The 17668-nt window shown below is 36.5% G+C and overlaps 1 protein-coding gene across 5 annotated transcripts in view; it reads left to right on the top strand.

Moving 5' to 3' along the window:
• Positions 1–17668, top strand: part of NUP107 (nucleoporin 107) — a 42935-nt gene that overhangs the window by 19205 nt on the left and 6062 nt on the right. For all 5 annotated transcript variants that reach the window (XM_042992715.1, XM_007082227.3, XM_042992717.1 and 2 more), the window contains 14 exons: positions 182–295; positions 4608–4698; positions 4857–4933; positions 6894–6953; positions 7811–7956; positions 8080–8128; positions 11387–11456; positions 11776–11894; positions 12657–12695; positions 13003–13153; positions 13487–13599; positions 14902–15004; positions 15463–15623; positions 16396–16521. In XM_042992715.1, coding sequence (XP_042848649.1) covers positions 182–295; positions 4608–4698; positions 4857–4933; positions 6894–6953; positions 7811–7956; positions 8080–8128; positions 11387–11456; positions 11776–11894; positions 12657–12695; positions 13003–13153; positions 13487–13599; positions 14902–15004; positions 15463–15623; positions 16396–16521 — 1419 coding nt within the window. The remainder of the gene's footprint in view (positions 1–181; positions 296–4607; positions 4699–4856; positions 4934–6893; positions 6954–7810; positions 7957–8079; positions 8129–11386; positions 11457–11775; positions 11895–12656; positions 12696–13002; positions 13154–13486; positions 13600–14901; positions 15005–15462; positions 15624–16395; positions 16522–17668) is intronic.

The raw sequence follows: 17668 nt of genomic DNA on the forward strand, positions 1-17668 counted from the left end.
GCTCTCTGGAATGCTTGTGTGATACTTCACTCCCTTTGTTACTTAACTAAATTGTAAATAAACTTATCTCAGTATATAAACTTGAGAGTTTTATCATCTCTTGGGGATGTTTAAAATGTATGTGGGTACAAAGAATTTATTGTTATTTGTTTATTTATTTGTTTGTTTGTTTGTTCAATAGGACCCTGATGCTCCCATTAGACAGAAAATGCCCCTTGATGATCTGGATAGAGAAGATGAAGTCAGATTACTCAAATATCTTTTCACTCTAATCCGTGCTGGAATGACAGAAGAGGTAAGTCATATACACCCTGCTAGTTCAGTTTCAGAAGTCATAGACTTTTTCAGTTGGAAAGGACCTTTGTGACTATCTCGTATGTCTCCTCGATGCTGTAATCTCTGCCACATTATTTCTGGATCTACTTTGTGTTTGAACATTTCCAGTGATGAGAAACACATTACTTCAGAAAGCAGTGCATTGTAGTTTATGCAACTCTAATAGAAAATCTTTTGTAAGAAGTCAGACTTTGCCTTCCCAAATTGTACTGCATACCCTAGGCATATCCCCATTATTTTTAGTTCTGATTTTTAAGAGTTAAGAATGAGTCTGACCGTAATTGCTCTTCTAGGTGACACTATTTACCTGTGAAAACTACAGTGGCCCTCAGACTTCTGCCTTTTAACTTCATGTTTTAAAATCTCTTTTGTTGGGAGGGTGCCTGGATGGCTTAGTCAGTTAAGCATCTGACTTTTGGCTAGGCTCAGGTCATGATCTTGTGGGTTTTGGAGTTCAGGGCCTATGTGCCGGGCTCTGCACTGGCAGCATGAAGCCTGCTTGGGATTCTCTCTCTCTGTCCCTCCCCACACTTGTATTATGTCTGTTTCTCTCAAAATAAATAAACTTAAAAAAAAAAAAAAAAAGATCTTTTGTGATAGTGAAGATATTCTATAGAGAATGTTTAGTATCTAAGTAGACAACATACTGGATGGCTTTGCTGACTCTTGAGGACATCCGGTGCCTAGGAGCTCCAAGCTTACGGTAACAGCTTGTGCCTATTTTGCAGTCTCTTTGGCAATGTTCTTTAGAGAGACATATGTTCAAACTATTAGAATTTCTTATAGTAATAAGTGGTAATAAGCATCATTCCTTTTTTCTTCTTTTTAATTTTTTAATGTTTATTTTTGAGAGTGAGAGACAGAGCATGAGTTGGGTAGGGAAGAAAGAGAGGGAGACACAGAATCTGAAGCAGCCTCCAGGCTTTGAACTGTTTGCACAGAGCCCGACGCAGGGCTTGAACCTGCGAATCGTGAGATCATAACCTGAGCCAGAGTCAGACACTTAAACGACTGAGCCACCCAGGTGCCCCTCTTTTTTTTTTTTTTTCCAATTAAGAAAAGAAGTGTTTATTACATACTAATTTATTCAGAAAATAGTTAAGTTCCAGCCACTCTGCCAGGTGGTACGGAAAATAACTAGGAATCATAGTGGCAAATAGGGATGTATTTTAAAAAACAGAAAACAAAAATGTGATCACATTACTGAAGGTTTGAAAAACAAAAACCTTCAAGGTCCCACTGCCTTTACAAAACCATAGATAATGGGGTTTTTCTTTCTTCTTATTTTTTACTTCTAGCATTCTTTTTTTTCTTAGAGCTAGAAAGAGCTTCAGTATAGTCCGTGTTTTCCAGTGGTCTCATTTACAAGCAGACAGTAATACAACACTGAAACTTGGAGAAGTTTGGTGACTTTCAGGGTCACAGAATCAGTGAAATAATCAAGGCTGGAATCCAAGGCTGTGATCTCAGTTCAGTGCCTGTTCTATTACAATGTGGTCACTCTGGCTGTACCACTCACTGTCTGTGTGTCCATGAGTAAGCTAATCACCTTTGTGCCACGATTTTCTCATCCATTGAACAGGCACAGAATTAGCACCTCTCTTTGGGTTCATATGAGAAATGAGATAATTCCTGTGAAGTATCTAGCACATTGTCTGGCTTACAGTAAATACTCAATAAATGAGAACTTTCATTATTAACATATTCATCTTACATATGATGAAAATTCTTTTTCTTTTTTCCTTTTTACCTTTTGACCCCCTTCATCCATTTCTCCCACTCCCAACCTCTGGCGACCACCAATCTGTTCTCTGTATTTATGATCATGTTTTGTTGTTTATTTTTTTAATTGCACGTATAATAAGAGCGGTCCTATGGTATTTGTCTTAGTCTGACTTCACTTAGCATAATGTCCTCTAGGTCCATCCATGTTGTTGCAAATGGCAAGATTTCATTCTTCTTTGAATGATATTCCATTGTGTATGTGTATTGGTATATGTATATATACCACATCTTTTTATCCATTCATCTGTCAGTGAACACTTATGTTGTTTCTATGTTTTGGCTACAGTATATAATGCTGCAGTGAACATGAAGGTGTATATATCTCTTCAAGTTAGTGTTTCTATTTTCTTTGGATAAATACTAGAAGTGGAATTGCTGGGTTGTAGGGTAGCTGTATTTTTAACTTTTTGAGGAACCTCCTCATTGGTTTTGGTGTTGTTGTTTTTTTTTTTTTTTTTTTTTTTTTTTTTTTTTTTTTTTTGAGAGAGAGAGGGAGCAGGTGAGCTAGGGGCAAAGAGAAAAGTGGGGCTTATCCCAAGCAGCGCTTATGTTACACCTAATGCGGGGCTCGTGCTCACTTGAAGCGGGACTCTAGCTCACCTGATACGGGACTTGAACTCATGAACCATGAGATCATGACCAGAGCTGAAGTCAGATGCTTAATGACTGAGTCACCCAGGTTGCCCTCCTTATTATTTTCCTCGGTGGCTGCATCAGTTTACGTTCCCACCAACAGTGCGCAAGGGTTCCCTTTTCTTCACATCCTCACCAACACTTGTTATTTACTATCTTCGGACAAGACCTGTCTTTTATACCTCTTTTGAACATAATTGTAATCATAGTATACATTAAGGTTTTTTAATAATTTTATTTAGATACAATTCACCTACCGTACAATACATCCATTTAAAATATACAATTCAGGTGCACCTGGGTGGGTCAGTCAATTAAGCATTCAACTCCGGGTCAAGTCATGATCTCGCGGCTTGTGGGTTTGAGCCTCGCGTCAGGCTCTGTGCTGACAGCTCAGAGCCTGGAGCCTGCTTCAGATTCTGTGTCTCCCTCTCTCTCTCTGCCACTCCCCTGCTCACCCTCTGGCTGTTTCTTTGTCAAAAATAAAATAAACAGTAAAAAATTATTTTTAAATCTATAATTCAGTAGTTGGGTATATTGCATTATTCATTTTTTTTCACTGTGGTAAAATATAGATAACACCATTTGTCGTTTTAAACCATTTTTAGTGTACATTTCAGTGCCATTAATTGCATTTCCAGTTTTGTGAAACCATTACCACTATCTATTCCCAAAACCTTTTCATCACACCAGACAGAAACTCTGTAACATTGTGTAATAACTCCCCGTTTCTCCCTTCCCTCAGCCCTTGATAACCTCTGATCTACTTTCTGTCTCTCTGAATTTGCCTATTCGAGCTATTTCATGCAAGTGGAATCATGCAATATTTGTTCTTTTGTATCTAATTTATTTTACTTAGAAAAATGTTTTCAAGATTCTATATTCAGTTTTTATCCTTCCTTTTTTAGATAGCATATCAAAGCATTTCCCCATGTTAATACATAGCTTTCATTATGTTTAATGGCTATAAATCCAGAATGATGTTTTGGGGTACGATATTCTTTAGTTACATTAGTTGGGTTCTCTAGGTTCAAGTGGTAGAAGCCCAACTCAAGTTACTTACATGGGGAAGAATTGATTGGCTTGTGGAACAGGGAAGTCTGTGGGGTCATAATCTGGTTTTAAGCAGGATCCAGGGATGGTATTGGGATACTGTCTCTTTCCCAGGCTCTTGGCCCTGTCCTCCTTTCTGTGGCTTCATTCTCAAGAAGCCGCTCCTTGTGTCTCTGATGGCCCCCAGCAGCTCCAGACTTGCATCCTCCTGCCAGCTAGCAATTCCAGCAAAAGGACTGTGTCCCTTTGCCAGTATTTCCAGCAAGAGTCCTAGGAATGATTCTTGTTCGATCACATGCCTAATCTTAGCGTTTGGAGGTGGGATCGTAGGATCTTGCCCAAACCATATGAAGTAAATGACGAAGAGATGGTTCCTAAAGAGGTGGTCTCTCTATCTCACTGATGTATCTTGCTGGTTACTCTAAGTTCATCTGATTCATCACAGTGCACACAAATATCAGTGGGCTGAATGAGCACTAGCACCCTGTCATTATAGAGACTGACAATGTTTTTATAATACTTGAAGTCAAGGGTCATCAACCTCTTTAGCCCCATTTGTCTCTAGCAGAATTAAATGCCTGTGAGCCCCATGGGAGCCTCCTCTGCAAGCCCAGAACCAAAGAGCAAAGGGTAGCAAAGTGAAATGCCATGACTAGCTGTTGTCTGCATCTCCCTTTGAAGTATCATGCTTTAAGTTACCTAATCCTGATATGTATTGCTCGTACTTTTCTGTAAGGCACAGTGCTTTTCCAGTATCACACTTGGTTATAGGACTGACTGCTCTTTTTCTGTTTCTAAAGGCACAACGACTCTGTAAACGTTGTGGTCAGGCATGGAGAGCTGCGACACTTGAAGGCTGGAAACTCTATCATGACCCTAATGTTAATGGAGGTATTTTAGTAGATTTTATTCTGAGAATTTAATCTCTGGGTATGTATTTAGCTCTAAATGCCAATCTTTGTGAAGCACAGCTTTTGTTTTTAGAAATTGTTGAAATAAGGAGTTCTATATTTTATACTATAAATTTTATTTCTTTTACTGTTTTATAGGAACAGAATTAGAACCTGTGGAAGGGAATCCATATAGAGTGATTTGGAAAATAAGTTGTTGGAGAATGGCAGAAGACGTAAGATATTTACTGATACTCATTTTTACTCTAATTAATTGAAGGCCTGCTGAAGGTGCTTTGAAACATTCAGAGTAGTGTAAGACTAAAGTTTCTGTTTTCAAAAAACTTCTGATCAAATTGAAGAATAAGGATGGTCAGGCTTAACTACTAATCAAACACTGATAAAAGATGAAAATATGAAAGAGGTACCAAGTGAGTTCAGAGAATAAACATTTGGGCTAACCTGGCTTCCCAGGAGAGAGAACTGAATTGCACTTTAAAAAATTACTAGGATTTTGAGTTCTTGGGTGTGAAAAAAAGAGGAAGGAATTCAAGGTAGGATGTATAGGTTGGACAACTCAAGGGAGGTAGGTCTACCAGGTTGGAACAGAAGGCTCACAAAAGAATTACAGTCAGTCCTATTATGACATCATGTGACTTGTGCATTCCTAAAAAATCACTACAGCATGCAAAATCATGCAAAAAATCCACAGGGCTTTTGGGGAAAATGGAGTTGAGAGCACAATACTAAAAAATTCTCAGTGATACATAAAAGGGTAAAAACTCAATAAAGCACTGTTAAACAGGAAATACACAAATGCTACAATAACTACAGCATTTTACCTTGAAAAAGCACTGAAGTTTACTTGTGGAATTGAGGGTCAGAGGGTTGCAGCTTGTGAGTTACTGTGAAGTATAGAAGGAGGTCAGCTAAAATCAATCAAACTGAAAATTGTCACACAATGTGGATGGGTTTAGCTTATAACACATGTAATGAAGAGAGGTAGTAAGTAAATGTTTGAGGTATCTCAGTTTTGTTTAGTATTTCTAGGTGACATCATTCAACCAGGTGTAGTTTTCTGCATTCACCTAGTATTACTTTCGGATGAAATTGTATGTTATGGGAAATTTGCATCATGTTTAAATAGTTCCTTAATAGATCAGTTGCATTGGAACCAATTCACAGTTTCAAAACAAACATTGTAACAGGACTAATGGGAAAGGTGATTGAAAAGGGTAAATTAAGAACAGGCATTGGTGGTCCTCAAGTGTTGCTCTAAAGAATGAGTATATCACAGATAGCAGTGAACCATCAAAACCTCAAGGCACATGACAGCAGTGTTTTCAGATTAGCATGACAGTGAAAAATAGGCTTAAAAATTGAATGGACTAGAGATGTCTGGCTGACTCAGTCGGTGCAGCATGTGACTCTTCATCTTGGGTCATGGGTTTGAGCCCCCACGTTGAGTGTAGAGATTAACAAAAAAAAGTAAAAAATAAATAAATAAATAAAAATGGAATGGACTAAAGGCTGAGAAACTAGTTAGGAGCCTGTTAGAATTATTCAGATCCTAAGTAATAAGGGCCTGTCCTAGAATAATATTGATAATAGAAAAGAAGAGAGCAAGAATGGTCAAGAGGGTGATTGGAAACAAAGGCAGAGGACTCAGAAATACAGTGATAGTCTCTGAGGTCACTGGATAATAAGAAGACTGGAAATGCCATCAATAGAATGTGGTAGTGAAATGGGCTAATTTGCTGAATATAATTAATTCTACTTAGGAATTAGATGCAAACTGGTGCACGACAGGTTCCATCCAGGTGCCTTGCTTGATGTTCTCAGAGAAGGATCAGGTGGTGTTAGGTATTTAGAAACTTCTTAGGGGAAATTGCCTACGCCGGTTCTGGCTGAAATAAAATTTGACAGTGATACATAATCAAAGCATCCGCTACAGTTGGATCTGCTTTCATCCTGTATTCGAAATTTAGATGGTTGATTTTTCCTGAAGTTTTCAGCACTGACTGTATCATCGAATTAAAGGGTCCTTCCCCTTTTTTGCCTCACTAGATTTTTCACTAAAGTTTACAACTGTCAAGTGAATAAGTTCAGTTTAGAAGACATTGTAAAATTTCAGATTATGAAAAAAATTGACAAGCTGAGGAAAACTGTAGTTCAAATTTATATTCTGTATTTCAGGAGCTTTTTAATAGGTACGAGAGAGCAATTTATGCAGCTTTAAGTGGGAATCTCAAGCAGGTATGTAGTCTGTTTTAATTCTTTTTTCCCTGTGGAACAAAATCAGATATATAAAATATTCTAATCATATAGAATAAATTTTAAAAGCTTTTTTTTTTTAATTTCTATCCAAGTTAGCATGTAGTGCAATAATGATTTCAGGTAAATTTTATAAGTTTAAGTTACTTTGTAAGAAGTAGCAGAGATAGCGATAATCGTGAAATGGGATAGTGACTTGAGCTGCTTAATTTCATGTATCCTGTACACCAAGTGGTGTTTTAATACATGGAATCAGATTTTAATTTCTGAGAATTGTAAATTTAGTTACAACACACTTTTTTGCAATACACCTTTATTGCTGACTTCTAGTGCCCATAGCTTTATACAGAAGTGTGCCCCTAAGGCACAGGAACTGTTTGGATTGTCTTACGTGTGTGGGCTTCTTGCAGACCCCACCATCCCCTGCACTTTATAGTTATTTGAGGGATGTTATAATAATTAGTTGAAACACCATCTTACATCAACATGGAAAATTGATGCTATTGTGAATTCAATAGGAAAAAGTCTCAGTACTTCAAACTTTTTAGGGGCGCCAGGCTGGCTCAGTCAGCAGAGCATGCGACTCTTGATCTCAGGGTTGTGAGTTTGAGCCCCACGTTGGGTGTGGAACCTACTTTGAAAAAAAAAGTTAATAGTTCGAGCTTTTTAGAAGATGTGGGGGGGGGGTGGTAAAGGATTATTTGGTATGGTATGTTATAATCCACAGTGTTTTATGTTATTCTAATGATTTTATAGTCCATATCAATGGAAGTTAACTGTTTTTCCCTTTTTTTTTTCGTTGACTGTGTGTATGTTTCTGGTTTGGAATGGGGGAAAAGCTGCTTCCTGTCTGTGACACCTGGGAAGACACAGTGTGGGCCTACTTTCGGGTGATGGTGGACAGTTTGGTAGAACAGGAAATCCGGACATCAGTACTGACTCTGGATGAAACTGAAGAACTCCCCAGGGAATATTTGGAAGTAAAGTGAGTTTATTGGTTTGGTTTTTGTCCTGGTAATTTGTAATACGCTCTGTAAAGGTTTATTTTGTAGCCCTTGTTCATATTATTAATACTGTTTTATCCCTTTCTTGTACTTTCTTTTTAAAGTTGGACCTTAGAAAAGGTATTTGAAGAACTTCAAGCTACTGATAAAAAGGTAAATATTGGTAGGAACATTTTAGGATAATTGGAATAGGAAACACTGAATGTTATGTTGGTGTGCACTGTAGCTGAAAGGCAAAAAAATGTATGAAACTGTTCTATTCTCTTCTTTTCTTTACCTCTTACCCAAATGAGAGACATTCTTGAAAAGGAAGAGACTTAGCTGCATACTTAAATAATGTTTCATTTCTGTCTCTTTGGTTTAGGATTGGTTTTATCTAAAAATAAGAGTACGGAGGGGCTCCTGGGTGGCTCAGTTAGTTAAGCATCCAACTGCGGCTCAGGTCATGATCTGGCGGTTTGTGAGTTCGAGCCCCCTGTTGGGCTCTATGCTGACAGCTCAGAGCCTGGAGCCTGCTTCACATTCTGTGTCTCCCTGTCTATCTCTACTCCTCCCCCGCTCACACTCTATCTTTCTGTCTCAAAAATAAAAATAAGCATTAAAAATAAGGGTATGCATGTAAGCTAATTTATCCCTTTCTTTTTGAAAAGTAAAACTATTAATGGGAAATTAACAAGACTTTTCCTAGATCTTAAAATAATCTAATATTTTTAAGTATTATTCGCCTAACAAATTGTAAATAACTGAAGTATGTAACAAAATAATCCAAAAATATAAATAAGACCTATATAATGACTTCTTCCCAACCCCTTTATGGTTATTCTCATTCCCCAGAGATGATAAATATATAGCTCTGTATTCTTCCGTATCCTTCTCCATACCATTACAAATATGTGTAAATAATGTATACAGTTCAAGATAGGATTTTGATTTTTGTTGTTGTTTGCATCATACTACATACATTACAACTTGGTCGGGGGAGAGTTGTTTTGTCTTGTTTTTTCATTTAATGATTCTTTATCCAAGGTAGTGGATATAGATTTAATGTAACCTAACTTACTCTTTTTAAGCATTCCTCTTTTGATGGTATTTAGGTTGTTTCTTAGCACTGCAGTGAACATTCTTTCATTCTAAAGTTGCTGTTAAGCTTATATACATATATGCTTATCTACCAAGCCTGTTATAGGATAAGTGTCCTGAAAGCAGGGTTGCTGAGTTAAAGGGTAGATGTATAATTACCTGATTGTAGCACTTCATTCACATTCCTGTAAATAATTTATTAGTGTGGTCATTTCCCTGAATTCTCACCAGTCTCAAATGTCACACTTCTAATTTTTTTTGCTAATCCAACAGGTTAGGTGGGAAATAGGAGCTCACTATTCTACTCATTTCCCTTCCTGTTCGTAAGGCTGAGCAAGTTTTCCTATGTTTATTGACCATTTGTGAATTTCCTGTTCAAATCTTTTACCTGTTGTTCTGTTGAGTTTTATTTTTTCCGTATTACTTTACTTTGTATAGTAAAGAAATTAGTGTTTCTTCTGTCAAGTATTCATTACCAGTCTGTTATTTTGGAGATTCCAGCTAATGAAAAATAAAGGAATAAACATAAATATTAGAAAGGGGGAATGTTTACATATGATAAAAGTATAAATCTAGAAACTCAAGATTCAATAAGTTATTAGGATTAATAAAAGAATTAATAAGAATAAGAGAATGTTGGGGGCTCCTGGGTGGCTCAGTTTGTTGGGCATCCGACTTCAGCTCAGGTCATGATCTCACGGTTCGTGAGTTCGAGCCCCGCATCTGGCTCTGTGCTGACCACTCAGAGCCTGGAACCTGCTTCAGATTCTGTGTCTCCCTCTCTCTCTGCCCCTCCCCTGCTCAAACTCTGTTTCTCTCTTTCAAAAATAAATAAACATTAAAAATTTTTTTTAATTAAAAAAAAAAAAAGAATAAGAGAATTTTTTAAGTATAAGTTCCAGACAAAGTTATCCCCCCAAAAATCATAGCCTGTCTGTACTTTCTACAACTAATTAGAAAAGTCCCATTTAAATTATTGACCGAAACTATAAGACACATAGGAATAAAATTAACTGGGGGTGTGAGGACCTTGGTAAAGAAACTATAGAATCTTATGGGAAGACTTGAATAGATATACCATGTTCCTGGATGAGAAGATTTGATGTAAATATTAGCTATTCAGAAATTAACATAGAAACTTAATACTTTCGGAAATTTTTCTGAACAGAAAAATTTACAAGTAAAATAAGTGAGAATGGCAAAAAAAAAAACTGGAAAAAAACAGTATTATGCAGTACTTGTCTTATTCGATAATAAAGCAGCATAAAGATACAACAAAATAATATGCAGTTGGTATGGAATGAATAGATCAGTGAAGCACAGAAGTCCATATGAGATCCAAGTATGTATTAGAACTTAATGACAGTGGTGATCTTTTCATTTCAAAGGAAGAGAAATGGTTTATATACATACATGGTATGGGCATAATTGACTTTCCATCTGGATGAAAACAAAGCTAAATCACTACCTCATGCCATGTTTTAAAATCAATTCAGATGGAGCAAAGATTTGAATGTAAAAAAGAACAAATGTGGGGCACCTGGGTGGCTCAGTCAGTTGAGTGTCAGACTTTGGCTCAGGTCATGATCTCACAGTTCATGAGTTCAAGCCCCACGTCAGGCTCTGTGCTGACAGCTCAGAGCCTGGAGCCTGCTTCGGATTCTGTGTCTCCCTCTCTCTGCCCCTCTGCCACTCGTGCTCCGTCTCTGTCTTAAAAATAAACATTAAAAAACAATAATAATAAATGCTGAAAGAAAATTCAGATAATGAAATAAAAATTAAAACATATTCAACAAAAAAGAAATAAACTCTTTGCTTCTAAACACTCTAACAGGTTACTTGGTTTTTCTACTCTATCTAATCACTATTTTGGTGATTTCTGTTACGCTTGGTGCCATGTGCAGAAGAGAATACCCAAGGAATGCCTGCAGGAACTGCCGCTCACGTTCGAAGGACTCGTAGGGTTTGTTTTGCTTAGGTTCCATGTGCCCTCCCTTTCTGGCTCACCGTGGAGTGCCAAGAAAAACAGTAGTAAAATATAAAAAGTAAAACTTTAATAATATTCATAGAGATTAAACCGTTTTGTCATAGTTCCCTGCTTCTTTTTTTTTTTTTTTTTTGATGTTAATTTTTGAGAGAGAGAGGGAGCACGAGCGAGCTAGGGAAGGGCAGAAAATATCCTTCTCATATTTTGTTTTGATCTCCTGAGACCCTTCATTAAAACTTTTTCTTTGTATATATTGTTTCAAAAGTTGACATTTTAGTTTGCCAGTGAACAATACTATAGAATGACCACTGGAAGATTTATGGAAAATGTAAACATTTTTTCAGAGAGTTCTGGAAGAGAATCAAGAACATTACCATATAGTTCAAAAATTCCTTATCCTGGGAGACATTGATGGTAAGGTACTATACTTTTCATTTTAGTTGGTATGAATTCTTTTTTTCTTATGGCAATTTTGTAAAAAGTCAACAAAACAATGCATGACTCACCACATCTTTTAATCTTTATATTGAATGCAAGTATTGTTAAAAAATGGAGTTTGAAAAAAAAAAATGGAGTTTGAATTTAATCCAGGATCTGTTTTATATGTCGCATATTAACAATGAGGTAGTGATTTAATAGCACTATAGGAATGCAGTAAAATGTCTTTGATAATGTTTATTTCTCCTTTTGATTTTTATCCCTATTGTTGAATCTTTGCTTTGATGGCTTGTAGGTTTGATGGGTGAATTTAACAAATGGCTTTCCAAAAGCAGAAACAATCTACCTGGACACCTCCTCCGCTTCATGACTCACCTCATTTTGTTTTTTCGCACACTGGGACTACAGACCAAAGTAAATAAAAAAGAACAATTTATTCTTCTTTGCAAGGCTGATGCTATATGCCTCTCATCAGGAAAACACACTTATTTTTTTGTTGTTGTTTTCTAGAAATGGTGGTATGGGTGCAAAAGTGTTCTGTATAGTCTCTTATGGTCACTTGGTGATAACCCACTGCGGGTAACCATTTAGGGCTCTAGTCTGTGAATGTAGAATGCTGGTGGTTATGTGGTTTTTGATAAATTCAAGAACTTTATCCCCATCAGCACCCAACTCTAAATCAGTCAACTAAGCTAACTGAACCAGACTCATTTTTGTGTGAGATTTAAAATTTCTGTTTTCTTTTTCTTTTTGTTACTTTTTTCCTAAATGATGATAACATTTTGGTCAGAGTACATGTAGAAGGCAGATGGTACAACAGTTGAAAGCTTGGGCTTTGGAGTAAGAATCCTGGGTTCACATCCTCACTCGGCAGCTTCTAGCTGTGTAATTCTGGGTAAATAAAACCTCCCTCGTTCCTTAGTTTAGAAATTCTTAATTCCCTCCTTGGTAAATTGTGAACAATAATAGTAACCGCCTACAAAAAGCTATGGTAAGGTTAAATCAGGCAATACATGAACTTTGCTAAGCGCTTAGCCTAGCGTATAGTGATTGCTTAGTGGTAAATATTAAAGTCATTAAATCATTTGATAGAATTTTTATTAGATATATTGCTGGTACACATAAACATAAACAGTTGTGTTTATAATTGGGTTGTATACTTTTTTTTCTATCAAGGAAGAAGTCTCCATTGAAGTTTTAAAGGCATACATCCAGGTAAACTTTGAGAATCCACAATTTGATTTTTTTCCCCCACCATTTTGATGAAAACAAAAATCAGAACAGTAGTATGTTAATGCTCAGTGGCAGGAGAGCCATCAGAATCCATAAGAGATCTTTTAATTATTATAAGTACATTTTATTTGGAATTTTAAATTATCCTGTTTAGCAGCACAAATCCATGTCTATATGAATCTCTCATAAATATGTTTGAAATTTTGAAGTGAACTTTTTAAAAAGCACTGTTGATTCCAGAACCTGTTTTATTATTAACATCCTTTGATTTTTTTTTTCTGTTTTTTAGCTTTTAATAAATGAGAAACATACAAATCTGATTGCATTTTATACTTGTCACTTGCCACAAGACCTAGCTATTGCCCAGTATGCGTTATTTTTGGAAGGTGTTACAGAATTTGAGCAGCGTCACCATTGCCTGGAGCTGGCTAAGGAAGCAGGTAAAAATGGTTGAGAACTTTATCTGTTGGGCTTTGTAGGCAAGTTACCATTTTGGCATCAGTAACATTTATCTTTCCAGGTTTAAATTTTATTTCTTTAGAGAGAAAAAAAAATAAAAATTTTCACGGAATTCTGTTTTAGGAATAAAATGACTTACAACTCGTGTGTAAAATGTCCTCATTTTGGCGTTTTCTTTTGTAACGTCTTTCATATTTTATGTGTTACATTTTTAAGGAAATTTTATCCCAGTTTACCAAATCATTGTGACCATTTAAAGAATATTAGTGTGAATGATTAGTTCTTATTTTTGTCTCTTAAAAAAAATTCCTTAGATTTGGATATTGCGGCTATAACAAAGACCGTAGTTGAGAATACCCGAAAGAAAGATAATGGTGAATTTAGTCATCATGACGTGGCCCCAGCCCTAGATACTGGCACTACAGAGGTAATATGACTGGCAAGGGAGGTGTGTGTGTAACTCTGAATAATCCCTCATGTTGCTTTTTGGTCAACTTCCAACTTAGAATATTCTGGCGTCTTTTCTTTTTTTAAGAATTTTTCTTTGTCAGCCAAAACCTTTTAAATTATAAAAGCTGGCAGCAAAATGAAGGTCTTACGTAAGGGATTAAAATTACTTACAGTAGTATTGTGTTAAAGGAAGCTTCTTATTATTTTTTAATGTTTATTTTTTGAGAGACAGAGACAGAGTGCAAGTGGGGGAGGGGAGAGAGAGGGGGAGACACAGAATCCGAAGCAGGCTCCAGGCTCTGAGCTGTCAGGACAGAACCCGACACGGGGCTTGAAAGCATGAACGGTGAGATCATGACCTGTGACCTTAGCCAAAGTGGGATGAGCCGACTGAGCCACCCAGGTGCCCCGGGAAGCTTCTTTAACAGAAAAAAGTGAGCTTTGGGTTTTTGCTCTTCAGACTATTCTAGATACTTGACCAATCACTAACTCTTCAGTAGTTTACTTATCCTATTTTCAGACAGGATACCTGGGTGTCTCTGTTGATTAAGCATCTGACTCTTGATTTTGGCTCAGGTCATGATCTCATGGTTTGTGGGATTGAGCCCCAAATTGGGCTCGGTGCTGCTATTGTAGAGTCTGCTTGGGATTCTCTCTCTCTCCCTTTCTTTCTGCCCTTCTCTTGCTCTCTCTTTCTCTCTCTCAAAATAAACATCTTTTTTAAAAGGGTTTTGTTTTGTTTTGTTTTTAATTTTTTTTTTTAATGTTTATTTATTTTTGAGACAGAGAGAGACAGAGCATGAACGGGGGAGGGTCAGAGAGAGAGGGAGACACAGAATCTGAAGCAGGCTCCAGGCTCCAAGCTGTCAGCACAGAGCCCGACGCGGGGCTCGAACCCACGGACCGTGAGATCATGACCTGAGCCGAAGTCGGACGCCCAACCGACCGAGCCACCCAGGCGCCCCTGTTTTGTTTTTTTAAAGAAAGTTTTATCTAGGAAAGAAAAATGTTTTAGAATAACAGTTAAGTAATGACCTGGTTAAGTTGGTGGGACACAGAATATTTAATTCCAGATTCACACTCCAATAAGTTTTTTTGTAATTTAGTAGAGAGCTATTAAATGTGAAAAGAAACTAAGGAAAGGTAGATTCTTTCATAATTCTGTATAACTTGGGGGAAAATCATGTTTACTAGAAGTGCAGATGTAAGTTAATTCTACTAATTTGCAAAATATCTTAGAAAAATACCAAAATTGTCTTTTTTCCAATTAAATAAATAGGAGGACCGCTTAAAAATTGACGTAATTGACTGGTTGGTATTTGACCCAGCACAGAGGGCAGAAGCGCTAAAACAAGGCAATGCGATAATGAGAAAATTCTTGGGTATGCTTTATTTTAATACTTTTTAAAGTTTTTGTTTGAATCCATATATTCCTAAATTTAGTTTTAACTGGTTTTCTAATCCTTCCAATGGGCAGGGGAGGACAGATGACAAAACAGCCCTTCTTGTATATCAAATCTGATGTTATGAAACAAAACATGTAACAATGGATTTTCATTGTCTAATCAATTTTTCATATAATCTCAAGGCTTTGAAAAATATAATTGCTTTAAGACACAAAAGTGGGTAAAAGCAACTGCATTTAATGTATCCTTTTGTGGCTGTCACATTGGAATAAGGAAAATCCTGGTCATTAGGTAGAATGATCCCCCATACCTTTAATAGAAGTACATTGGGACTGGAGATGCTTATAGCTGACTGTAAAAGTTGCAAACCAATGATTTTGGCTCCTTTATAAACGATTATACAGAAATTCACACGTGTACCATCTTTTTCACAGCATCAAAAAAGCATGAAGCTGCAAAAGAGGTATTTTTGAAAATTCCTCAGGATTCGATAGCAGAAATCTATAATCAGTGGGAGGAACAAGGAATGGACAGTCCACTTCCTGCTGAAGATGATAATGCTATCAGAGAACATTTATGCATTAGAGCTTATTTGGTGAGATTGTAAAGAAAATCACAAATGTGCCTATCTTCCTGATGACTTTTCTGATTCACTCTCAGACTTTGAACTGTTTTTCAGAAGTGGTGATTGACTTATTATCTTATTTCTCTTGTGACTGTGGTACTGACTGATCCACAGGAACATTGAAATCGTGATCTGGCCTTCATTGCCTTAAGTATCTAATCAATGCCAACCAACCAAGAACATCTCCTGCGGTAGTGTGTGTGATGTCTGAAACTTAGTTTTCTTAAGATTCTTTGAATGCATGTATCAACTTTAATATTTCTTTTTCTCTTTCTCTTTTTTGGCAAAAACAGAAAAGCGAAATATTCTAGAGTCTTTATAACTAAAATAACAACATACTCATTTAAAATTCATTCAGCAAATAACAATTACATTGGGCTAAGTTCTAGAGCTACATCTGTGGATAGCAGTCTATCCTTGCCCTCTAGAAGCTAATGGGCTAGTCAAGAAGACAGACAAGTAGACATATGTACATCACAGAATGGTAAAGGTCAAGATATGTGTATGACCAGGTGCTGAGATAGGAGTAGGTGCCAGAAAACACAATATATGCGTACCTTGCTGGTGTTTACCACTTGACAAAATATTTATTCACAATGATTTTTTTGTGTGCAAAAAATAAATATTGAACGGTTCTGTTTCTTGATGCCGCAAAATTACTTCTAAGAACCAGATTTTAAGTACTGTGTTGAACATATGGAAAACCTGTGGTTTTTTTGTATTTTTCTATTTTACATCTTAGGAAGCCCATGAAACCTTTAATGAGTGGTTTAAGCATATGAATTCAGCTCCACAAAAACCTACATTGATACATCAAGCAACTTTTACGGAGAAAGTGGCTCATGAACACAAAGAAAAGAAATATGAAGTAAGTTGAATATAGATAAGATGTATCTATTGCATCTTAAAAATACAGGTCATATGTTTCACATTTTTTTAAAAAATTTAATTCCAATATAGTGGACATACAGTGTTATGTTAGTTTCAGGTGTACAATATAGAAATTCAACACTTTCATATATCCCCCTGTGCTCATCACAAGTGCGCTCCTTAATCCTCATCACCTACTTCCCCCATTCCCCCCACCCCATTCCCCTCTGGTAACCATCAGTATGTTCTCTGTAAGAGGTTAAGAGTGTGTCTCTTGGCTTGTCTCTCTTTTTTTTTCTTTGCTTGTTTTGTTTCTTAAATCCCACATATAAGTGAAATCATATGGTATTTGTCTTTCTCTGATTTATTTCACTTAGTGTTACACTCTCTAGCTCCATCCCTGTCGTTGCAAATGGCAAGATTTCATTCTTTTTTATGGTTGAGTAATTTTCCATCACACACACACACACACACACACACACACATATATTCACATCACATCTTTATTCATCTATCAGTGGACATTTGTGCTGCTTCCATAATTTGCCTATTGTAAATAATGCTACTGTAAACATAGGGATACTGCATGTATCCCTTTGAATTAGTGTTTTTTTATTTTTTGGGTAAATATCCAGTGGTGTGATTTTTGAGGAAACGTCATACCATTTTCCACAGTGGCTGCCCCAGTTTGCTTACCCACCAGCAGTGCACAAGGGTTCCTTTTTCTCTACATCCTCGCCAACACTTGTTGTTTCTAGTGTTTTTGATTTTAGCCATTCTCACAGGTGTGAGGTGATATCTCATTGGAGTTAAGTTTTGATTTGTATTTCCCTGATAAGGAGTGATGTTGACCATCTTTTCATGTGTCTGTTGGCCATCAGGATGTCTTCTTTGGAGAAATGTCTGTTCATTTCTTCTGCCCATTTTTTAATTGGATTATTTATTTCGAGGATGTTATTTGTATAAGTTCTTTAATATATTTTGGATACTAGCCCTTTATCAGATGTGTCATTTGCAAATATCTTCTCCCATTCAGTGGGTTGCCTTTTAATTTTGTTGATTGTTTCCTTCACTGTGCAGAAGCTTTTTATTTGTTTGTTTATATTTTTTATTTTTTCTTCTTTTTTCTTTTCTTTTTTTTAATT

Source organism: Panthera tigris, chromosome B4 (genome assembly GCF_018350195.1).
Source record: "Panthera tigris isolate Pti1 chromosome B4, P.tigris_Pti1_mat1.1, whole genome shotgun sequence".
Classification (NCBI taxonomy): Eukaryota; Metazoa; Chordata; class Mammalia; order Carnivora; family Felidae; genus Panthera; species Panthera tigris.